At 35.8% G+C, this 26541-nt stretch overlaps 1 protein-coding gene across 31 annotated transcripts in view; it reads left to right on the forward strand.

Annotated features, from left to right (window-relative positions):
- The window catches only part of CDC42BPA (CDC42 binding protein kinase alpha), a 329589-nt gene that overhangs the window by 102216 nt on the left and 200832 nt on the right, over positions 1–26541 (forward strand). For all 31 annotated transcript variants that reach the window (XR_010150112.1, XM_016939982.4, XM_016940026.4 and 28 more), the window contains 3 exons: positions 3103–3186; positions 16651–16746; positions 22395–22543. Coding sequence is in view for 30 of the 31 variants with exons in the window: in XM_016939982.4 (XP_016795471.1) it covers positions 3103–3186; positions 16651–16746; positions 22395–22543 (329 nt within the window). In the remaining variant the exon portion in view is untranslated. The remainder of the gene's footprint in view (positions 1–3102; positions 3187–16650; positions 16747–22394; positions 22544–26541) is intronic.

Consider the following 26541-nt stretch of genomic DNA (forward strand, 5'->3'; position numbering starts at 1 on the left):
ACAATACCTTGATAATTAGCGGTCATTTCATGACCAGGATGTGATGTGTGGTATCCCATAGTACCTCATTCCATGCTTCAGATTTTATGTGTTTTATATAGAAAATGTAGAAAAGCAAGTAGAAATTGCATCACTTAGAAATACCTGATCTTTTGATAAAGCATAGTAATTTATGGTACATATTTTATGTGTGTGTGTATATATATATAGAGAGAGAAAAAGTCACAGTGTACATACTTTAATAAACTTATTTGTTTAACATTATACTGTGAACTTTTCCGTATTAACATTCCTCAGTAATTTTTTCAAGTGTATGAGTAATTTTTCTGTCATACTGTGAGATACCATATTTAGTCAAATTGATCATGTAGAATATTTAAGTTCATTTCAATATTTTACTATTGAAAACCACACTGTGGTGAATATTGTGGCTTAGTTTTTATTTGTATATAGATATATTCAGTTGAGGGTATTTCTATCCATATTTCTATGTAAATATATTTGTCATAAGTCTAAAATTACAGAAAGTTAGAAATTAAAGAGATGAAAGATTTTTTTATTTTGGTAGTTAAACTGAAGAAATTGAGAGTTATATTCTTTGCCACATATTAGAGGTAGAGTTGGCAGTGAAGAGATTGGGCTGTAATGTGCTTAGTGCAATGCCTGGCACATAATCATAGCTAACACTTATTGAATGCTTACTAAGCACCAGACCCTTGAAAAACTTGAAATTATTTTTCACCCTGTGGCAGCATGGCATCCCTGATGACTGCACAGGTGTGTAGAATGGGTCTCATTTTGTCCCTGATCAGTTACACCACAATACCTCAATAGTTAGTGGTCAATAATCCCGAGTACAAGGATTATACTTGTATTAATTTTTCAAATCTTTACCACAATGATATAAGTATTGTTATTAACCCCATGATCATGACAAGGACACTGAAGTATTGAAAGGTTAAGTTTTTTGCCTAGAGTTATACAGCTAAGGACAAAACTAGGATTCAAACCCAAGTAGTCTGGCTTCAGAATCCATGCTATCACCACTCCCCAAAACAGCCACAATAAATGCTAGCTAAGTGTTTGAGTGTTCAATAAATATTAGGCATCATCATTATTCCTACTGCACAGTTGCATATTCCAGAGGTTGTTTTGGTTCCAATATTTTTGGATTTTAGAAAGATAATTTAGTTTGTATAGTCTATTTTATGTAACATTCCCATTGGGGTTTGGAGCAGCACTTCATAAACAGATACATTCACGTTTCTTCAGTGAAGCATGTTTGTTTTTATACTAAGTGAGATTAAAAAGCAAGAATATTAATAGCCTGATGTCACTACATGCTGCCAAATGAGTTATGAAAACCTTTTGTCTTTGAGAATTGCAGATAAGGGATTATGGACCTGTATAAAACTCTTACCATAGTGCCTGGCATTTAGAACACACACCTCCTTCTACTAGATTTATACTAGTAGTATTGGGTGGGTACTACTACTACCACTACTGTTATTAGTAGTTATCATCAGATACATACTTACAGAAAACTGGTGAATTGTAGAGTACTGCTAGTACTTTTCTCACACTGTGACCTTGGGAGGGGAAGACACCTAAGTTTTGGAGTCTTTCAGCTGTTCTTCCCTCAATCAGAATAAGAGGGTGTAAGTCATAGTGTTCTGTGTGTTTTCCCCGCCCTAAATTTAGTCTTGTATAGCTTAGTGCTCCTGTCCATGTGCACTCCCAGTTGTGCAGGGTTTGATTTTAGAGTCTAAGCAGTAGCTCACATGGTGTGTTCACCCCTTCAGAGATCTTAGTGAAACAACGTTTCAAGTTTTTCCTTATTCTTTATTACAGCCCTCTTTATGAGCCCATTGGGAGAACAATTTAATTGTTTGAAATTGAGATACTTCCTTTTCTTTCTCATCCATTTTAATTGATGAAAAACTATAATCACAGTCATTATAACCACTTATAACAATTACCAAGAAATATTTAGTATGTATACACTTACTGTAATTATATGGTCATGTTACTTTTATTGCAGTCTGATCCAAATATAAATTTATTAAATAACCTTGATATGCACATTTGCTATTAAGTTTTTTTTTTTTTTTTGCACTTGAATTTAAACCTATACTCTGTTTTTGGAAATATCCCATTGAACAGCAGTTTGAAGATCTGCTGTATATAGTTTGACCTCCCTTTCTGCATATTAGAGTAGCATTTCTCTTCCTCCCCACCCACCCCCAGTAACTGGAAACATCCTCGTTCAACCTTTGTTTTCCTCTTTTGTGGGCTAGCCTCTGGCCTATGGCAAGTCCAATGGCCTGGAAGTGGTCTTACAGATTATCTGGTTAAACTGAAGCAGAGAGATAGAAATGTAATCAATTTGTTGAGAGTGAGAAAGGGATTTTATTTATTGTATTTGATAGTTTTTGATCCGCAATTGAAATATAAAATACAGAAATAGATGTTTCTTTTTTTTTCTTTTTGGAAGGGATGTGTAAAGTTTAGTTTTTGTAAAATCGTTGGTTTTAATTGCTCTCTATGCGTATGTATATGTGTGTATGTGGTTTGGGGGTTATGGTATAGTATGTAAGAGTATGTGATATGAAAAATAGGATCGTTTTCAGTTTATTTCATATTGTTTGATCCTCACAAAACATATTTGTTTTGGCAGCTGGCCTTGTAACATGGTGTTGGAATTTTGCATGCATTATTTAATAAGCTCTAGTTCTTTCCTGTTGAGCATTTTGTTCAGTTTCTTAGTGATAGTAGATACTGAGTTTGAATTCCAGGGCAGAAAACTTGGAAAGGGGGATATAATGTATAATTACCAACTAATACAGTGTTCAAAAATACCAACTAATACAGCGTTCACAAATACCAACTAATACAGCGTTCACAAATACAGTTATTAGTTTGGCACATGTTCACTAACTTTTTCATCTGGCAACATTATTTAATTTAGGATCTTAGAATTTGAACTGCATTGACATAATTGATAATTGGTATTTATTTTTTTACAGAGGAAAAAGGAAAATGGATGGCTGAAAAAATTATTTGTCATTATTTTAAAATTTATATTTCCTTTATCTTTTCTAGGTTGCTGTAGTAAAACTAAAAAATGCAGATAAAGTGTTTGCCATGAAAATATTGAATAAATGGGAAATGCTGAAAAGAGCTGAGGTAAGAGTCTTATGTATTGGAACATATAAATATTTTAGAAATATTTTTCAGGAATTATAAAATTACATAGAGCTCATTAAATATTACTTGGTAACATTTTGTCTGTGGTGACATTTTTTAAGGCATAAAAGACAAATTCAACACAATTGTGATATAATTATGATAAAGGTTACAATCCATAATGCTAATTTAATATTAGTGGAATACTAAATGGAAACCCTTGTAATGGGGGGCTTATGCAGCTATATTTAAAGGATGTCTGCAAACTACTTTCTTCTATAGAAAGACATTTTGTAATGGTTGATTTCTAACGTGACGTAACTTGTTTATATTATTCTGTATTTATCTGTATTCTGCTACAAGCAAAAGTCAGCAGGAGTTTTGAACATGCCCTCTAGAAATTCTGTTTAATGCTGATTATGCAGTCACTTTGTATTTTGTTTTATATTACAGGAGTTGTAGTAAAATCTAGTAATGGAAGAACCGCCTGCGTTTTTATGTAGATTTGAGGGAAGGATTGACTGGAGTGATGTTAAAAATATCCAGCAGCTGGTATGGCCTGGTCAGAACTGATGTCACACATAGATTTGGGGTGGACTTCTGGGGGGTCCTCTGCTGTGCTGTATCATGGTGAAGGGTTGAATGGGATAGGCATTCTGGGGCTTCAGGGAAGCAGAATTTAACTGGTGTAGAATTCTGTCAGTATTTTAACTGGTAAAAGGTGATACTGACGAGCAGGCTGAGTAATAGCCCTGGAAGTTAGTAAGATTAGTAAGAAAATAACGACAAATTCGCCTTTAGAAATCTTTATCTGTCAGTACTTGTAGCAGCCCAAAGATGAACAAACATACAGGGAAAGCAAAAAGTGTTCCCATGATGACAGATATGGTGGCAATGAAAGTAAATACTTCATTATTTATTTATTTGGAGAAATTTGAAAACACAAAGAAGAAACTAATAATCACTTTTGTTCTGTTACCCAGAATTAATAACATTTTGGCCAAGTTTTTGCTTTTAGTTTTTTTTTTTTAAACTAAAAAAAACAAACAAAACCCCTCAGAAGTGAAGCACAAATATATTCTCTGTAAAACAAATAATAGCATATTACAGATAAAGCCAAAGTGTTCTTTCACCACCCAAGTCCATCCTTTCTCTAACTCCCAGAGGTCGTTATTACTTTTAAAATACTATTTCTTCATTAAACATTTAATTTTTTTTTGTTGTTTTTATATATTTAGGAGATACAGGTGCAGATTGCTGACATGCATATATTGCATTGTGGTGAAATACCCATCTAGTGAACCCATCACCCAAATAGTGAACATTGGACCCAATAGGCAACTTGTCAACCCTCACCCCCTTCCCACCCTCCCACCTTTTGTAGTCTGCAATGTATTATTCCACTCTGTATCTCCATGTGTACTCATGGTTTAGCTTCCACTTATAAGTGAGAACATGTGGTATTTGGCTTTCTGAGTTTTTTTCACTTGGGATAATGATCTCCAGTTCCATTCATCTTGCTGCAGAAGATAAGATTTCATATATTTATTTATGTGTACATGTGCACACATATATACATACATACATACATATATGTATACACACATCACATTTTCTTCAGTCCTGCGTTAATGGACAGCAAGATTGAGTCTGTGACTTTGCTATTGGGAATAGTGCTGTGATAAACATAGAAGTACAGGTATCTTTTTGATATAATGATTTTTTTTCCTTTGGGTAGATACCTAGTAGTGGGATTGCTGGATGGAATGGTAGTTCTGAGAAATCGACGTACTGTTTTCCATAAAGATTATACTAATTTACATTCCTATTAATAGTGTATAATTGTTCCTTTTTATCTGCATCCCCCCAGAGGTAATTATTGTATAGTAATATCCTGTTTGACAAAGTATCTGGGAGCTTTAATGTCACATGTATCACTGGGATATGTGCCAGTGTCCATTATATTCAACACCTTAGTTTTTACTTTTAATTTCCCTAAGACTGAATTGCCTTACTGTCACTGGTTGGATTTCTCAAGGAGTAAATACTGAGATTGAGTTTATTGTGCAGATATTTGTTAGGGATTTCTTTTGAGAAATCCCTACCTGTACAAGGGAAGGGAGGGAAATAGGATTTGTAAAGTTGTCCCATCAGCCTCAGTTGATTCCACTGGGAGCTCTGTAGCAGAAATGGCTCTTGAGAAGTGTCCTACATTGGATCAAAATGTCTAGACCTTTATACACCTGCCTCTACTAGTCAGTGGACATGGGCTACCCCTGAAGGACATGGCCTTGGACTGGTAGGCTTTCTTCAGCTGATGCAAACCCTGAAGGTGTGACAGCATCAGCAGCTAGAGCAACAAATCCTGTTATTACAAAAGAGTAAATAATTATGTTTTGTTTAGCAGAAATAACAACTGTAGTCAGTTTACTGTTTCAGAGTTAGAACTTTTAAAAAATTGAATTAAAGTTTATACTTTTTTTTAATGAAGCTGGATATGTTGGGGAAGAATTGTGAAAAGGAGGAATAACTGGGTTAGCTTTCATTACAGCTGGAAGTGGCAAAATTCAAAATAAAACAGTATAATTTAAAATCAAATATTTTATTCAATTAACAAGTATTTATATATTCTGTTTCTGAGACAAGATGGAATAGACTCACTTCTCCCTGCTCTCCTGTGAAGTATAGCTGAAGATTCTGGACATTTATATATAAAGCAAACATTAGAAGAACCCAAAAGGTAGAGAGAATAAGGTAGACCAGCTAGGGACCTCAGGACCTTACGGTATAAGACCCATTTTGGAGGTCAGTATTATGCTGATAGAAAAACCTGACAAGGACCATACAAAGAAAGTTTAAGATAAATAGTCCTCGAAATACCATTTGACCCAGTCATCCCATTACTGGGTATATACCCAAAGGATTATAAATCATGCTGCTATAAAGACACATGCACACGTATGTTTATTGCGGCACTATTCACAATAGCAAAGACTTGGAACCAACCCACATGTCCAACAACGATAGACTGGATTAAGAAAATGTGTGACACTCTCCCAAGACTAAACCAGGAAGAAGTTGAATCTCTGAATAGACCAATAACAGGAGCTGAAATTGTGGCAATAATCAATAGTTTACCAACCAAAAAGAGTCCAGGACCAGATGGATTCACAGCCGAATTCTACCAGAGGTACAAGGAGGAACTGGTACCATTCCTTCTGAAACTATTCCAATCAATAGAAAAAGAGGGAATCCTCCCTAACTCATTTTATGAGGCCAGCATCATTCTGATACCAAAGCCGGGCAGAGACACAACCAAAAAAGAGAATTTTAGACCAATATCCTTGATGAACATTGATGCAAAAATCCTCAATAAAATACTGGCAAAACGAATCCAGCAGCACATCAAAAAGCTTATCCACAATGATCAAGTGGGCTTCATCCCTGGGATGCAAGGCTGGTTCAATATACGCAAATCAATAAATGTAATCCAGCATATAAACAGAGCCAAAGACAAAAACCACATGATTATCTCAATAGATGCAGAAAAAGCCTTTGACAAAATTCAACAACCCTTCATGCTAAAAACTCTCAATAAATTAGGTATTGATGGGACATATTTCAAAATAATAAGAGCTATCTATGACAAACCCACAGCCAATATCATACTGAATGGGCAAAAACTGGAAGCATTCCCTTTGAAAGCTGGCACAAGACAGGGATGTCCTCTCTCACCACTCCTATTCAACATAGTGTTGGAAGTTCTGGCCAGGGCAATTAGGCAGGAGAAGGAAATAAAGGGTATTCAATTAGGAAAAGAGGAAGTCAAATTGTCCCTGTTTGCAGACAACATGATTGTATATCTAGAAAACCCCATTGTCTCAGCCCAAAATCTCCTTAAGCTGATAAGCAACTTCAGCAAAGTCTCAGGATACAAAATCATTGTACAAAAATCACAAGCATTCTTATACACCAACAACAGACAAACAGAGAGCCGAATCATGAGTGAACTCCCATTCACAATTGCTTCAAAGAGAATAAAATACCTAGGAATCCAACTTACAAGGGATGTGAAGGACCTCTTCAAGGAGAACTACAAACCACTGCTCAAGGAAATAAAAGAGGATACAAACAAATGGAAGAACATTCCATGCTCATGGGTAGGAAGAATCAATATCGTGAAAATGGCCATACTGCCCAAGGTAATTTACAGATTCAGTGCCATCCCCATAAAGCTACCAATGACTTTCTTCACAGAATTGGAAAAAACTACTTTAAAGTTCATATGGAAGCAAAAAAGAGCCCGCATCGCCAAGGCAATCCTAAGCCAAAAGAACAAAGCTGGAGGCATCACACTACCTGACTTCAAACTATACTACAAGGCTACAGTAACCAAAACAGCATGGTACTGGTACCAAAACAGAGATATAGATCAGTGGAACAGAACAGAGCCCTCAGAAATAACGCCGCATATCTACAACTATCTGATCTTTCACAAATCTGAGAAAAACAAGCAATGGGGAAAGGATTCCCTATTTAATAAATGGTGCTGGGAAAACTGGCTAGCCATATGTAGAAAGTTGAAACTGGATCCCTTCCTTACACCTTATACAAAAATCAATTCAAGATGGATTAAAGACTTAAACGTTAGACCTAAAACCATAAAAACCCTAGAAGAAAACCTAGGCATTACCATTCAGGGCATAGGCATGGGCAAGGACTTCATGTCCAAAACACCAAAAGCAATGGCAACAAAAGACAAAATTGACAAATGGGATCTAATTAAACTAAAGAGCTTCTGCACAGCAAAAGAAACTACCATCAGAGTGAACAGGCAACCTACAAAATGGGAGAAAATTTTTGCAACCTACTCAAAGGGCTAATATCCAGAATCTACAATGAACTCAAACAAATTTACAAGAAAAAAACAACCCCATCAAAAAGTGGGTGAAGGACATGAACAGACACTTCTCAAAAGAAGACATTTATGCAGCCAAAAAACACATGAAAAAATGCTCATCATCACTGGCCATCAGAGAAATGCAAATCAAAACCACAATGAGATACCATCTCACACCAGTTAGAATGGCGATCATTAAAAAGTCAGGAAACAACAGGTGCTGGAGAGGATGTGGAGAAATAGGAACACTTTTACACTGTTTGTGGGACTGTAAACTAGTTCAACCATTGTGGAAGTCAGTGTGGCGATTCCTCAGGGATCTAGAACTAGAAATACCATTTGATCCAGCCATCCCATTACTGGGTATATACCCAAAGGACTATAAATCATGCTGCTATAAAGACACATGCACATGTATGTTTATTGCGGCATTATTCACAATAGCAAAGACTTGGAACCAACCCAGATGTCCAACAATGATAGACTGGATTAAGAAAATGTGGCACATATACACCGTGGAATACTATGCAGCCATAAAAAATGATGAGTTCATGTCCTTTGTAGGGACATAGATGAAATTGGAAATCATCATTCTTAGTAAACTATCGCAAGAACAAAAAACCAAACACCGCATATTCTTACTCATAGGTGGGAATTGAACAGTGAGATCACATGGACACAGGAAGGGGAATATCACACTCTGGGGACTGTGGTGGGGTGGGGGGAGGGGGGAGGGATAGCATTGGGAGATATACCTAATGCTAGATGACGATTTAGTGGGTGCAGTGCACCAGCATGGCACATGTATACATATGTAACTAACCTGCACAATGTGCACATGTACCCTAAAACTTAAAGTATAATAAAAAAAAAAAGAAAAAGAAAAAAAAAAGATATGCCAGTAAAAAAAGAAAAAAAAATGTGTGACATATACACCGTGGAATACTATGCAGCCATAAAAAGTGAAGAGTTCATGTCCTTTGTAGGGACATGGATGAAACTGGAAACCATCATTCTCAGCAAACTATCGCAAGGACAAAAAACCAAACACCGCATGTTCTCACTCATAGGTGGGAATTGAACAATGAGAACACATGGACACAGGAAGGGGAACATCACACTCCGGGGACTGTTGTGGGGTGGGGGGAGGGGGGAGGGATAGCATTAGGAGATATACCTAATGCTAAATGATGAGTTAATGGGTGCAGCACACCAACGTGGCACATGTATACATGTGTAACAAACCTGCACATTGTGCACATGTACCCTAAAACTTAAAGTATAATAATAATAAAATAAAATAATAAAAAAGATAAGTAGTCCCCATGCATATAGATGCAAATATCCTTAACAAAATATTAGCAAATACAATTTAGCAATATGTTAAAAGAATTATATACCATGCCCAAGTGTGATTTATTGTTGGGATGCAAGACTGATTCCATATTTGAAAGGTACTCTCCTCAAACTATTTGAGAAAACTTTTATCTTTTAGACAGAAATTCTGCATTGAAACTTTTAAGGAAGAATTCACTTTAAAATAGAAATTGTATTTCTATTCTTGAATAAGCAGATCTTTTTAAAAACAAAAACGTTTCTAAAAATCCTTCTGACCATGACTTATCCAACTTTGGAAAACAAGACCTACCAGTGATGCTTAATAAATTACAAATGAGCAGCAAAATTCCTTATTTTTATTTGTGTATTATTGATGCTTTAAAACAATTTTTTCAGAGGTTTATGTCCAACTTATTTACCTTATTCTGTTTCAAGCCATATGTCAAATATATAATTAATGACATACGGGTTACTCAAAGGTGCTAGGAAGCCTCCTCTCTTTTCTATACCTGGGCAGAAAGGTATAATAATAATATAATTGTCCAATAATTTCACAGATTTATCATTTACAAACTTTGCTAGTTTATCACCAATAACTCTACAAGTTCATCATTTACAGACTTTGCTAGTTTATCAACAGCCTCCTAAATTAACGAATGAACTACTGCTCTCAATCTGTTCTGTAAATTTTACTTCTGTCTTCACATTTGTTCAGTGAGTACTGACTTCGCTCATTAACGGATGTCCTTACTCATTTCATGAGGAGATGCGGTATAGTTTACAGAAACACTCACTGTCTTGAGAGTTAAACCTTTTTATAAAACCTTTTAAAAACATTTTATTTATTGCGGCAGAGTCTTGCTCTGTTGTCCAGGCTGGAGTGCAGTGTTAGGATCTTGGCTCACTGCAACCTCTGCCTCCTGAGCTCAAGGGATCCTCCCACCTTAGCCTGGGAGTAGCTGGGACTACAGGCACATGCCACCACACTCAGCTAATTTTTGTATTTTCTGTAGAGATGGGGTCTCACTATATTACTCAGGCTAGTCTCAAACTCCTGGGCTCAAGTGATCTGCCTGCCTCAGCCTCCCAAAGTGCTGGGATTACAGGTGTGAGCCACTGCACTGGGCTGAGAGTTAAACCTTTCTAAGGCTCAACTTTCTCATGTATAAACTGAAGATAATAAGGTCTCATAAGTAGGGTAACAGTATATCTTAGTTTATCTGTGACAGTGCTGATTTATGCCTATTGTTTTATTAGTTTTTCTATTGTTGTTATCCTTGTTTGGCTATTTTTATAGTTATTAGTAAAGTACTACACAAAGTAAAAAATGAACAAATGCAAGTTCCCTTTTCTCCCTCAAATACCCCTAGTCCTTCTGTCTTAAGTAGATCATTAGTAAGGGTTTCTTATTTATCCTCAACAGAAAATTTTATTATAATGACATCATATTACAAGGCTGGTTTTTCTTATTGCTTTTTCACTAAAATATGTATTGTTTTTTCACTTCTATGTATTTAATACATTTATAATATCTCATTCTTTGTTAATAGCTTCATTATACTGAATGGCTCTGTGTGTGTGTGTGTGTATATATATATATATATATATTTTTTTTTTTTTTTTGAGACAGAGTCTCACTCTGTTGCCTAGGCTGGAGTGCAGTGGCTAGATCTTGGCTCACTGCAGCCTCCTCCTTCAGGGTTCAAGTGATTCTCCTGCCTCACCCTCCCAAGTAGCTGGCTGAGTACCTCCCAGGTACCTCCCACCACCACACCCGGCTAATTTTTGTATTTTTAGTAGAGACAGAGTTCTGCCATGTTGGCCAGGCTGGTCTTGAACTCCTAACCTCAGGTGATCCATCTGCCTCAGCCCCCCACAGTGCTGGGATTACAGGCGCGAGCCACTGTGCCCGGCCTGAATGGCTATATTTTTTATTAGGTTGATTTTTTTTTAAGTTTATGGGAATTTAGATTGTTTCCTTATTTTTACTATTTTGAACCATGTTGTAAAAATCTTTATATATACTGGATAAACTTTTGTTAGTTTATCGGTAGTGTGAATTCTTACAAAGATGAAGTGTCAAACTGTCAATACATTTCATTATTTTACCATTTATCTATCTGCATGTGTTTGGCCAAGAGAAATTTCAAAACAGGAGAGAAACTAGTGCTTCAAAACTAGTCATGCTACCCAAAAAGTATATGCCATGTAAAATTTAAAAAAATTTTACTATGAAATGCTGTTAGAGATATTGGTGTGGGCTACCCTGAGGCACTTCAGCTTGTGTATACTGAAGTTGAAATGATTTCAAGGATAATTTTTACATAAAGGGATTATCATTTTATGCTTGACCTAGAACTTATCCACTCCCTAAATTAAACTCCTTGCTAGTCAAACTCTGGGATTTTAGTTGGGGAGGGGAGACATTAAAACTTTGATAGCTATTGTTCCAACAAAATTATCTTCTATAAAAGTTGGACTATTATCTTTGCACTCATAGTATGTAAACATGTCTGTTTTCTCACACACTTGGCAGTTGTGGATGTTACCAAATTATTTCTATATTTAAAATTATATTTAAAACTTTTTACTGAAAAATAAGTTAAAAATGATACATCTCATGTTTGATTTGGCCATCAAATATATATTAAAACGAAGACTTAAAAGTGAATTGATGCCATGGTAATACTTGGAATTCTTACATTTTGCAATTTAAAATTTCACTGATTTAGATTTTAAAAATGAAAAATGTTCTTTCCCTCAAATATTAGAGAAAGATTCAGTTATTATTTGAAAGAGTTTCTCTGTGATAGTATTCTATGGAAGAGTGAAGTCTTTATTCCTACTAAATGATAAGCCAAAGTAGATATAATCATCAGTGGATTTTGTTTCTTTTTAACTCATGCTTTCCAAGTATCTGTGCAGTTTTGATGAGCAGTATAAGCTTGTTAGTCTGATGAGTGCATCTTATCAATACGATGAAGAGAATCCTGTGTCAACCTTCCAGAATTACCATTTATGTATGTAGTCCTTACTAACTTGTGTTTCAACATAGGCATTCCTGTTCCTGTTTATCCCAATAGTCCATTAAGGATAAAATTTAAATAATATAGACTGAATATTTTTTAAAAAGGAAAACTGTATAACAGTTGAAAACATCACTGTGGCAAGCCGAATGTTTGGATGAACATTTGGTTGAGAAAGTGAGTGAATCCGAGGAAGTGATATGATCTACAGTAGCCCTTCCTACATGTTTGTTATTAATACATTCTTAGATATCAAATATTCTGTTTTTAAAGGGGGGAGATATTGTTTAGTTTTTTTTTAAAAAGGTAATGAAGTAGATGTTACTAAAGCCTTTAAGCATGTTGAATCCACAGAGCACCTTTATGAATATATATATACCCAGGGTATATGTGCATCATGATTTGGTTAATATTGATCTAGAACAGGGCTTCTCAACAGGGACTTCATTGACAACTGGGGCCAGATAATGCTTTGTTGGAGGGGTTGTCGTGTGCATTGTAGGTTATTTAGCAGTATCCCTGGCCTCTACCCACTAAATGCCAGTAGAACCCATCCTTTCCCAATTGTGACAAGCAACTGAGAGCAGTGTGATATGTTGAAGCAAAAACGTAGCCTGTGCTTTATATCTAGACTCAGGATTCAAGGCATTGATAGGAATCATTTAATAGCTAGATTTTTATGGATAAAATCATATGATGTCTGGGGTTTGCTTAAAAATATGTACATGCTCCCTGTGTGTGTGGTGCTAGGGGATGGTAGTAAGTAAGTGAGGGTCTAAATGAAATAAGATTGACCAAGAAAATAATTGTTGAAGTTGAGTTCATTAGTAGGAGGGGGTTTTTATACTAGTTTCTCTACCCTTGCATACGTTTGAAATTTTGTATCATAAAGAGTTTATATTGTTTATTTTCTTATTTTAATTAATGTTTTTGAAGAGACAGTCTTGCTCTGTGGCCCAGGCTAGAGTGCGATAGTGTGATCATAGCTCACTTCAGCCTCAAACTCCTAGGCTCATGTGATCTTTCTGCCTCAGCCTTCCAAGTAGCTAGGACTACAGAGGTGCATGCCACCAGCCTGGCTGATTTTTTTTTTTTTTTTTTGCCTGTAGAGACAGGGTCTTGCTATGTCAGGCAGGCTGGTTTCAAACTTCAGGCCTCAAGCGATCCTCTCACCTCACTTCCCAAAGCATGGGACTGCAGATATGAGCCACTGCTCCTGGCCTATTATTTTTATTTTTAAAAAATAATTTTTTTAGTTAAACAGTTTAGCATAGATTAGAACTCAAAGTTTAATATGTTCTGTTGACTAAAGTCTTTGGAGCTTTTTTTAGTTTTATTAGTCAAATTAAATAACGAATGTTTATTAAATTCTAGCTAGAATGTTTATAAAATTTCGGATTGCTATTATAGTGAGATAAAGCCAGGAGAAAGTAGTCTTCTAGGCTCTGACAGTCTTTACAAACTCTCTAAAATGTTAGCAGTAAACCATAACCTCAGGTTGGTTAAATCATAAAACAGGACTTGGTAGTAAGTATGTAAAGTGCTTTCTGTTTTCCCCTTAAAAAGAACCAGAGCGGCCAGGTGTGGTGGCTCACGCCTGTAATCCTAGCTCTTTGGGAGGCCAAGGTGGGCGGATCACGGGGTCAGGAGATCGAGACCATCCTGGCTAATGCAGTGAAACCCCATCTCTACTAAAAATACAAAAAATTAGCTGGGCCTGGTGGCACTCACCTGTAGTCCCAGCTACTCAGGAGGCTAAGGCAGGAGAATTGCTCACACCCGGAGGCAGAGGTTGCAGTGAGCTGAGATCACGCCACTGCACTCCAGCCTGGGCGACAGAGCGAGAAAAAAGAACCAAAGCATAGTGTTGTATAGATTTTAGTAATTTAATTGTTTTGTGGATCATGGCTGTTGAATTTTCCTTGTGGGAAATAATAATCACTTATTATATATAGCATACTGTGTGATAATGTTTTTAGTGTATCTGGAATATGGTGTAGCCATTAAGAAAAAATTAGGTAGATTTCTGTGTACTGATACAGAAGGATGTTCAAATTCATTGTTACTTGAAAAAAAAAAAAAACTTACAGAGCACTATAATCTCATTTGTATAAAGACCAAAAAATATAGGGGAGGTGGGATACCATGTGAATATATAATCTGTGTGTGCGTGTGTGTGTGTGTGTGCACGTGCACATGCATGCTTATATAGACACAGATTTTCTGAGAGGATTTTGACCAAAGAGTTAATAATGGTAACCTCTGCACACAACAATTGGGCAATGAAACTATGGGAACATGACTCAGGGAGACTTTTACTTTCTTAGAGTTATCTTTGAAGTTTCTGTCATAGTGTTATTTTTGTTTCTTTTTAGTTAATGTATTACAAAATTATGATACATAAAATTGATTTTTAGGCTGGGTGTGGTAGCTCATGCCTGTAGTCCTAGCACTTTGAGGGGGCTGGAAGATTGCTTGAGCCCAGTAGTATGAGACCAACCTGAGCAAGATAGTGAGACCTCGTCTCTAGAAAGAAATAAAAAAAATTAGCTGGGCATAGTGGTGTGCACCTGTAGTCCCAGCTACTCGAGAGGCTAAGGTGGGAGGATCACTTGAGCCCAGGAGCCTGGGCTGCAGTGAGCTGTGATTGTACCACTGTACTCCAGCTTGGGCAATAGAGTGAGATCCTGTCTCAAAAAAAAAAGTTAAAAAATTATTTTTTATTTTTGTTCATATATTTCTAAGGTTCTTCGGGATATACTTTTATAGTAGTGGAAGTGTATTCTCAGAATAAACTACATCTTTAAAAAATCAATTTGAAAAAACAATCCATTAGAGAAAATGGACAAGGGAAGTGAACAATTAAAAGACAAAGTTCAGGTGTCCAGTAAGTGTATATAAAGCTATTTATCTGCACCTGTAATTAGGAATATGTTAATTAAAGGAATAATGATATTATTTCACACCCGTCATGTTGGCAACCACTTAAAAGTCTAATAATGTCACATATAGTTGAGGATGTGGGGAAAAGCAGAGCTTTCATATTCTGGGTGGAGATAGTAATTGGTATAGCACTCAGGAAAGACAATTGGCTAAATGGTGGAGTTGAAATTTGCATTTAGCATTTCTACTTCTAAGTGTATACAGTGGAGAAACTCTTGCACATTTGTACAAATATGTTTATTCCAACATTGTATAATAATAATACAAAACTGGAAATAACCTGTGTTTCCATGGTTGGGGGTTGCATAAATAAATTATAGTGCATTCAAACAATGGTATGCCATAGCAGTTAAAAGAAGAACAGTCATTCTTGAGAAAAAAAAAAATCAAATTGCAAAAGGATAAAATTATACCATTCACATAGATTTTTTTTGTTTTTGTTTTCTTTCTTTCCTTTGTTTTTTTTTTTTTTTTTAGGCAAGTTCTCACTCTGTCACCCAGGTTGGAGTGCAGTGGTGCAATCTTGGCCCACTGCAACCTGTGCCTCCTGGGTTCAAGCAATTCTCCCGTCTTAGCCTCCTGAGTGGCTGGGATTACAGGTGTATGCCACCACACCCTGCTAATTTTTGTATTTTTGTTAGAGACAGGGTTTCACCATGTTGCCCAGGCTGATCTTGAACTCCTGTGCTCAAGCAATCTGCCCACCTCGGCATCACAGAGTACTGGGATTATAGGTGTGAGCCACTGCGCCCGGCCCATGAAAATTTTCAAAACACAAAACAAATCTGTTGTTTGTAGACATATACATGTGTGATCAAGTCATATAATTGGACTATCCACTGACTTCAGATTATTACAGCAGGGGAGAAAGGGAAGAGAATGGGTTCACAGTTTGGAGTAGGAAGGATACAATTTACATCTTATTTCTTTAAAAAGATCAGAAGTAAATATGGCAAAATGTAGACATTTATATTATCTGGATGGTGGGTTGGTCCATGGTTCTTAAATTATTCTGTGCATTTTTCTCATTGTTTTGAACTATAAAAGTATTATTTAATATAAAATATATTTTTAAAAGGTACTATTCCAGCAGCCCAGTTTCTGAGGGTGGTTTGAAACTTGTGTTATTGAAATGTCATATAATATCAGGTGTATTCCTTTTCCAGAACAGAAATAATATAATAAACATAGTAATTCTTTGTATATTTCCTAGTTTTACATAAAGTATGCTCTAAAAATTTTCTTTTTACATTTCAGACAGCATGTTTTCGTGAAGAAAGGGATGTATTAGTGAATGGAGACAATAAATGGATTACAACCTTGCACTATGCTTTCCAGGATGACAATAACTTAGTAAGAATCATTTTTGTATTTCTATATACTGTTTTTTTGTTGGAAGAATTAGCATTATTTTTATTTAAGCATTGTTTAAATGTAGGTTTCATATAGAAAATTAAGTGCATTTCACACAGGGTAAGTTGTTCACTTGATATGTGGTGTTTTTTTTTCTCCCTGGAAATTTGATACCTTTTCATTGGAATTCTTTATGCTTTTTAATAAGCAAGTCAAAACTAAATCCAAACATTTAATTTCCATTGATTAAGTTCTATAGACGGTCTTCAGGAGTTTTTCATGATACCTTTAATACCAGTACCATTCCTCTTCCCTTGTTCCTGTTGAAGTCCAGCTAGTACTTTAAAATTGTGCTCAAATTCATCTTAAAATAATCATTTCCAGAATTTTCCACTGAAATTAATCTTTCTCATCTCATTCTAACTTTACATTTTTAAATTATTTTTATTACATAACTAACACATGTATCTCTGATTTTTTTTTATACAACTTTAAGAAACATTTAAATAGGCCGGATGCGGTGGCTCACGCCTGTAATCCCAGCACTTTGGGAGGCCAAGGCGGGAGGATCATGAGGTTAGGAGATTGAGACCATCCTAGCTAACACGGTGAAACCCCGTCTCTACTAAAAATACAAAAAAATTAGCCGGGCGTGGTAGTGGGCATCTGTAGTCCCAGCTACTCGGGAGGCTGAGGTAGGAGAATGGCCTGAACCTGGGAGGCAGAGCTTGCAGTGAGCCGAGATAATGCCACTGCACTCCAGCCTGGGTGACAGAGCGAGACTCAGTCTCAAAAAAAAAAACACATTTAAATATGTTACATGGACTGTACCATCTTTAGCTAAAATAAAATTAAAGGTTTTTCCAACCCCACTGGAAACAAGGAAAAAAAATAAAGGTTTATGCCACTCTATAATGCTCATGGGGTTTATCTGATTTCAGGCCAGATCTAGGTGTTCAAACAATGTCATTACTAGTCTTTTATATCCCTTACATGCTTATAGAGTATAATAATGTTTTTTTAAACTACAGATTGTGACCCATTAGTGGGTAATAAAATCAATTAAGTTAGTTACAAGCAACATTTTTTTTCTCTCTTTCTTTCTTTCTTTTCTTTTTTTTTTTTTTTATTTGCTGGATCTTGCTCTGTTGCCCAATTAGAGCTAACTGCTGTATCTGATTCCTGGGCTCAAGCAGCCGTCCCACCTCAGCCTCTTGAGTAACTGGGACTACAGGTGTGTGCCACTGTGCCCCACTAACTTAATTTTTTTGTTGTTGTTGTTAAGATGGGGTCTCAGTTTGTTGCTCAGGCTCGTCTTGAACTCTTGGCTTCAAGTGATCCTCTCAGCTTGACCTCCTAAGGTGTGTGGATTACAGGCGTGAGCCACCATGCCCAGCCATAAGCAACATTTTTAAAGATTAAATAGAATAGAAAATGACAGAGTTCATGACAAGTAAGTAGTAAGAGTGAATATGGTCTCATGACACATTTCTTTTATAATATACTGAATTATCATATAAACCATATATATTATTGTGGGTTATAGTGAGAATTGTGTAAAAACCATAGCATAGAGTTTTTTGTATATGCTAGATGCATAGTTGTTAAATTGAATAGAATGATGTTTTAACTGGATTTATTATACTTAATATACAAAATTTTAGGGATGAATGTATCATGCAAAGATAATCTGCATGGGTTTGTTAACAACATTTGTAAGAGCAAATTAAAACACATCCCACATCTTTGCCTAGAAAAATTATAGCAATGTATCATGATAATTTTCAAAATGTTTTCAAATAATGAATAGAATCCACAATGACGGTGTATTCTGTAATAGATAAATTTAACACTGCAGATTTGTGTATTGCTTTAAAATCTACATTTTGGTATAAATATAGAAATAATTATATAATTTTGTAGGTATATTAATAGAAATAAAGTACCCAAATACCAAATTTTATATAGCAAAAAAAGCCTGAACTGTGATTTATCTCTCTCCTCTTGTTTAGTTTTATTTGCATTCTTTGTATTTGACATTAGGATTAACATTTCTTTTTCAAAGACATTTTTCAGGGAAAAATAGTCTGTATATACCCCTCAATAATTACTAAAATAGAATTAAAGACATAACTGGAGGAGGAATGAAACACTCTAGTAGTCAAATCTCCTGTAACTTGCCAGTGTTTCTTTAGGGGAGCCTTCATCATATATTCATTCATCTCAAGAGTCAGAGGTCTTGGTTATCATCAAAGGTTGCCTTTTGAACATTTATACAATATTAGAAAAAATCATTAAAAAATGTCGACAAAGCTAATTTTAGATACCAAAAAAGGAAATTTTATTATATATAATTGTTTTTCAAAGTAACTTTTAACCCTGATAGCTTTCAAATTGCCAAGTAAAGAACATAATTTATAATGCTATACGGTTCTAGAAAGCTGTGGCAAATAACTTTCATTTCTAACCTACTTACTACAATAGTTTATGAAAAAATTTGCAATTATAGCAAGTAGACTTTTTGTGTGTTTCAGAAAAAGGCACATAATTTAATGAATGGTAGATATTATTATGTGATTAGATCTTTTTTTCTTTAAGAAAAGCTCATTAAATACAAAGCTGCTTAGTTATATCAACATTGACACATAAAATTTTTATCACTTACATAACACTAGAATATAATGAACCAGTGAAATTTGTTCGTTCTGTACTTTCTTATTAATTGTTTCCTGATTAGTTACTTTATGGTTGAGGAAAAAAAGGAAAATATCTTGCATTGACATATGTAACTTGTTTAAAAGGTGAAAGATACTTGAATTTTAAATTAATTTTAGTAACTCATATGAACTCTAAATTCTTTATAGGAATCCAATTTGTGAAGACAGAAATTATTAGAAAAGTAATTTTTTTAAGAAAAGTATTGTTTAGGGCCAGGCACGGTGGCTCATGCCTATAACCCCAGCACTTTGGGAGGCCAAGGCGGGTGGATCATGAGGTCAGGAGATCGAGACCATCCTGGCTAACACGGTGAAACCCGGTCTCTACTAAAAATACAAAAAATTAGCCGGGCGTGGTGGTGGGCGCCTGTAGTCCCAGGTACTGGGGAGGCTGAGGCAGGAGGATGGCCTGAACCCTGGAGTCGGAGCTTGCAGTGAGCTGAGGTCACGCCACTGCACTCCAGCCTGGGCAACAGAGGGAGACTCTGTCTCAAGAAAAAAAAATATATATATATTGTTTAATAGTAAACAAAAAGAAAGCAAGGAGGATTAACTATAAGGTGAGGCTCTAAAGATTGACTGTTAATCTCTTTGTTATGGCAGCATGAGAATTAAAAGAGTTTCCTGATATTCCTACGAAGACTTCTAGAATTATATCTGTTCCTTGAAATGCTCATTTTGGGACACATAACTCATTTATTGCATGTTTTCAGATGTTTTAGCATTGTTTCCTTGGACTGGAGCTCTTTAAAAAAAAAAAATCCCCAAAGCTGCCATGGTCTTTTTAGTAATTTAACCAGTGATTCCTCAAATCAATGATTGTTGCTTTGGCTTTCATTTCCCTAGTGACTATTGAGGTTCAGCATGTATTAATTGGCTGATTGTGTTCCCTCTTATGTGAATTATCTGTTAATATTCTTAGCCTAGTTTTGTTGGATTGTTTGTCCCTCTCTTAACAATTGGAAGGGGCTCTTTATTTTAGGATTATATCCTTGACCTATTATGAATATTACCTCTCAGTCTATGTTTTTTAAAAACTTGTATAAATATACCTTAGCTACATTGGGTAATATTTTAAAAGTAGTTTGTGATTAGGAGTACCAAATATTCAATTTTACTATAAAATTAACCAATCAGAACAATATGATATTATAATAATATAGGAATAGGTAACCATAGCAGAATAGATTAGGAACAGATATGAGTATATTTGGGATCTTAAAATATGACGAAGGGACATTTCATTTGAATTGAGGAGAAAGAATGGATTATTTAACTGTTACTTTAGACTTTTAGTCTTATAGACTCTGTCTATAAGAAAATAGTCTTCACACTTTAATCAAAAGTAAATTGTCAGGATAGGGTCAGTTCAACGTTAGGGTAGCCCGACGTGGTGGCTCACACCTGTAATCCCAGCACTTTGGGACGCCCAGGTCAGGAGATCAAGACCATCCTGGGCAACGTGGTGAAACCCCGTCTCTACTAAAAATACAAAAATTAGCTGGGTGTGGTGGTGCGTGCCTGTAATCCTAGCTACTTGGGAGGCTGAGGCATGAGAATCACTTGAACCCGGGAGGCAGGGGTTGCAGTGAACCAAGATTGCGCCACTGCACTCCAGCCTGGCGACAGAGCAAGACTGTCTCAAAACAAACAAACAAACAAACAAAAACGTTGGGCCTAGTAAATACAGCAAGGAGGCCAAAGACACAGGATTTTAAATATATTCTGCTTCCCTAATTTTCAAGGCTTTAAATATGCGAAATTAGTTTCTTTGGTTTAACACACATTTCCTATGTTTGTAATTTTAACATATAGTAATAAAAGGAATTTGAATTTTTTCAAGACTCTTTAAATCTTAATGTCAACTCAGTAATATCCCTGAAACAATATCTTCATTCTGTAATAAAACCTTAATTTCAAGGCATTCATGTGTCTTGTACTCACTAGCCTTCATGCTAAATGCTACATTATCATTATTGTAGTTAGGTAGATGAGAAAATGAAATGTCACAGAGATTAATTTTTCAACGTCCACTTACAACATGGAGTCAGTATTTGAATACAGGTTTCTCTGACTACAAAACCCATTTTTCCACTATGTCTAGTTTTCTCCCTCACTTAAAAATAATATATAATATACACACAAATACACATGTATATGTAATACATGCTTATAAAGCAATGTAGAACATAAAGTTATAACATCAGCTGTAATCTAACAACCTACAGAATCTCAGTGAACAGTTTGATGTACTCTTCTCATCGTTTCTTTTTTGGCACACCACATACATACCCATAAGGATCCATATCTAAAATTAGCTGGCTTCTGTTTATTATATACACCTGAGAAAAGCCCATTCTGATATTTTTACAGTATTAGAAATGGGAAGAGACACATATGGTGATAATTACTATATTCTACGTAGTAGTGGTTTCTAAATGCTGATCTATAGGCTGATGCTGGTTCTAATAAAGTTCTTACTGATCCAAGGTGAAATAAGGAAAACATAATGATAATATGAATTTCTTTCAATGTAGGGACTATCCTGTATTCCAAGTTTTTTCTTTCATTGTTTTTTTGGGGGGGCGGTGGATTCAAATGTTCATTCTTCTAAAATCTTGGAAAGCTGTGTTCCATTGTTGTAGGTGAAGATGATAATAATGATGATATTAGCTCTTTGCAAAATACAACAATGGTAACCCTGTGTTGTTCTCTGCCCCAGTCTTTAAAAATTTTGTTTTACTGCTGTATGAAATTTAGAAGTTTTGTTAATGACTGCTGATCATCATCTTACACAGTTTCTTGTTAATTAGCAGCATATGTAATTAACTGCATAAATATTTGACCCAGTCCTGTTGACCTTGGGATACAGTATATTGATTTTTCACCCTTATTAGTTTACTGAGTACATTTTATTTTTTTCATTCACAGTACCTGGTTATGGATTATTATGTTGGTGGGGATTTGCTTACTCTACTCAGCAAATTTGAAGATAGATTGCCTGAAGATATGGCTAGATTTTACTTGGCTGAGATGGTGATAGCAATTGACTCAGTTCATCAGCTACATTATGTACACAGGTAAAACAGTCCTTCATTGTACCTGGCTGTGAGTTACCATGTAATATCTAGCAACAGAGGCCCATTTCTTGCCAGATTTATTAATTATGGTCTTGGATACATTTATCGTCAACCAAAAAAATTTATTTTGAGATGATTTTGGTTGTTTTGCTTTGTTGTTATTATTATTTGTCAGCATTACAGAACCGATGTGCCTGCTTATACATACATGTACATGTATAGTATCTAAAAGTTGTCACTCCTAGAATAATAGACATTGGAGACTAGGAAAGGTGGGAGGAGGTGAGGGATGAGAAATTACCTATGGGTACAGGGTACACTATTCAAGTGATGGGTACACTATATTGCATAACTCACAACCACACAATATGTCCATGTAACAAAGCTGCACTTGTACCCCCTAAATCTATGAAAAAAAAAGTTCTCGGCCAGTCACAGTTGCTCACGCTTGTAATCCCAGCACTTTGGGAGGTCAAGGCGGGCAGATTACGAGGTCAGGAGATCGAGACCACAGTGAAACTCCGCCTCTACTAAAAATACAAAAAAAATTAGCTGGGCGTGGTGGCGGGCACCTGTAGTCCCAGCTACTCGGAGAGGCTGAGGCAGGAGAATGGTGTGAACCCGGGAGACGGAGCTTGCAGTGAGCCGAGATCCCGCCACTGCACTCCAGCCTGGGTGACAGAGTGAGACTGTCTCCAAAAAAAAAAGAAAGAAGTTCTCACTTCCAGTCAGCATTTCTAGAAATCACTTCTTTAAAAACCACTCTTGTTTAAATGTACATATGAATTCCATCTCAAAAGGAGTATGCATTGGTCAGTTTCCTTATAGTTGAGTCTTATATATTTAAATTAGCTGGAATTCTAGACCATAAGTCATAGGTTCATTTGCTAAATAAGTCCTGTATTATATATTTTATGTTTCTCAAGAAAATACTTTCAAGGACTGTATGTGTCAAAAGAGATTTTTTTTGTATGAAAGTGATAATTTTGATGTTCATGGAGTAATTGTAAACTATTAATACTTTATATTTTAAAAATTTTAAAAATACCAGCATGAATTTGGAAGGACACACAAAAAATAAGAAATAAATTAAGGATATATTGGATGATTTAAAAGGTACCCTCACATTTTAAGAGGAAAGTAGGAAACAGCAGAACGTTGTTGGTGAATTAATCATTCAAATGAGAGTATCTTTGGATGGTGCAAAATGTGAGAAAGAGAAAGATGCTGAGGAGAAGTACGTAAAGGGATACTGCCAAGTTAGAAATAAACTAAACCATTTTCTAAGAGTGATTTTCAAACTTTGTCATGCATCTGAATCCTATGGAGGAAGGGTGGTTGAAACCCAGATTGTTGAGTCAGCTGCAGAAGTGCTGATTCAGTGGGTTGGGTGGGGCTGGGGAATTGCCATCTCTAACAAGTTGCCAGGTGGTGATGCTGCTGCTGGTGTAGTGACCACACTCTGAGAACTATGCTCTAAGACAGCAGTGACTGTTTCTTTTAAGTTTTGGGTGGTGAGAGTGATCTCTGAGAAGAACATGAATGTGGCAAGGAGTAGAATGTTTCTGTTTCACTGTTGGCTTTTTAAGATGTGGGTGTCTTAATTGCTGTTTCATTTAATTAGTATTGAAGTTCTAAGACATTATTAAAGGAAGACTACTTTAATTAAACAATTTGTATTTTATCAGATCTCTGTTTGGCTTTTGCCTATTCGTGTGCTTTTCTCTGTGGGTATCTGATTGTCACAGTTTTTATTGAAAATAAAGATATGGAAATGCTTTGAAAATTGTACAATGCAGTTTTTTTTTTTTAATTTAAATTTTTGTAGAGATAGGGGTCTCACTGTGTTGCTCAGGCTGGTCTTGAACTCCTGGACTCAAGTGATCCTGCCACCTCAGCCTCCCAGAGTGTTGGGATTACAGGCATAGCTACCACTTCTTGCCACACAGTGCAGCCTTAAAGATGGTATTGTGGTCTCAAGAGTCAGTTATAGAATGAGAAATGAAAGTGCTATTTTGTGGCTTAAACAGTAATCCAAAATCCTAGCTGAGGACTATCATTTAAAAATACTTACAGAAAATACTATTTCGTTGAATATTTGAAGAATGTTACTAAACACAGAGTCTTAGGCTTGTGGAATTGAGAGATTTCACCCAGTTTATATGTAATTCTTGAGAAGGAATAACTGCTTCTGAAAATTATATGCCTAGATTGGTGAAAGTAAATATGAGGTATTTGTAGTATCTTTCATTCTGCCAGGCTTGTTAGAGATACTGTTATGTGGACTGAAAACCATTTCAACCTTGAGCTCTGCTTAAGTACATCTAATTTTACAAGGTACTTTTAAGTGAATCGTATTTATTCCATTGTTGGGCAGCTCTAATATTATAAAATTTTATTTTATATTAAGCTGAATTTCTTCTCTTTTCTTTTTTTTTTTTTTTTTTTTGAGACAGAGTTTCGCTCTTGTTGCCCAAGCTGGAGTGCCGTGGTGCGATCTTGGCTCACTGCAACCTCCGCCTCCTGGGTTCAAGCGATTCTTCTGCCTCAGCCTCCTGAATAGCTGGGATTGCAGTCATGTGCCATGAAGCCTGGCTAATTTTTTGTGCTTTTAGTAGAGGTGGGTTTTCTCCATGTTGGTCGGGTTGGTCTCGAACTCCCTACCTCAGGTGATCTTCCCGCCTCAGCCTCTGAAAGTGCTGGGATTACAGGCATGAGCCACCGTGCCCGGCCTTGAATTTCTTTTTATTTTAGTCATTGGTTCTAGTTTTGCTTTTAGAGTCACATATAATTTATTTCTCTTCTAGTTATCATGCTTTGTGAAGTCTTCTTTAGGTTAAACATCTAAACATCTCTAGTTTCTCTGTTACAACAATTTGTATACACTTCCTACCTTCCTTGTCTTAACCCCCCACCACACACGCTGCCCATTCCTACACCTCTTCTCCCTCCCTCCTTTTCTCTACTTTCACCTTTCTGTGGATGCTCCATTGTGTTAATGTGCTCCTTAAAATGTTATTCTCATTTTCTGGATAGACTATTTTCAGCAAATGCTTTACTGAGGAAATATTTTTTGAGTCCTCTTTTATAAGTAACATTGTGCTAAACTATGTGGAATTGTAAGTAAGTGTGTATAGCATATAGTTGTGGCTTTTTGAAAAGGTTTCAGTTGTTTGGAGGCACAAAACCTAAGATAGAAATAAAACTTAAAATACCACAAGTTAAATAATCATTTAAGGCCAAAGTATAAGAGATGATGGAGTGAGTCCAGACTGTGGATTGCTAAATGAGTTATACAAGCAAATTACAGTGAGCTCAAGAAATGAGTAATAAGTTTATTTCTAATGATCAGTTCTAATCCTTATTTAACTCTTTGTGCTATTCACTGTATTCTAACACAAATTCTGTGATTTAGATGTCATCTAAAATCGACGTTGCCCCATTTTATAGATGAGGAAACCCAGCTTCAGAGACATTAATTAGTAAGTAGCATAGCCTAGATTAAAATCTAAGTCAGGCTTGTCTCCAGATTTATGTTCTTTGCACAACATCATGTTTTCCATAGAAGACTTTAATGGCGGGGCTTTGAAGGATGAGAAGACTCTGTAGGCAGATAGGAAGACAGTCAAGATAGGTGAATGGTAGGAGAAAAGCACATAAGAAGGTAAATAGTAGTTTTGGAAAATACTTAATTGACTAGTTTGGCTAGAGAAAAGAGTTCATGTTGAGTTTAGTAGGAGATTAATTTGTAAAGAGATTTTGGTTCTTATCATGGAACTCTTGAATGTCACAGACTTTGTATCTTGGTAGCTAATAAACTACAATGAATTTTAGGCAATGAAATTTGAAGGTAAACTTCATGTCTTAGAGTTTTATGAAATTTATCAAATTTCCAAAATGTGTTATAATTCATGAACTTAAAATATAGGGATGTGGAGAATACAAGAAGGGACTAGTGAGACTGTTGTGTTTAAGGAAGGAGATACTCTCCTTTTTCT

The sequence above is a fragment of the Pan troglodytes genome, chromosome 1 (genome assembly GCF_028858775.2).
Source record: "Pan troglodytes isolate AG18354 chromosome 1, NHGRI_mPanTro3-v2.0_pri, whole genome shotgun sequence".
NCBI classification, from domain to species: Eukaryota; Metazoa; Chordata; class Mammalia; order Primates; family Hominidae; genus Pan; species Pan troglodytes.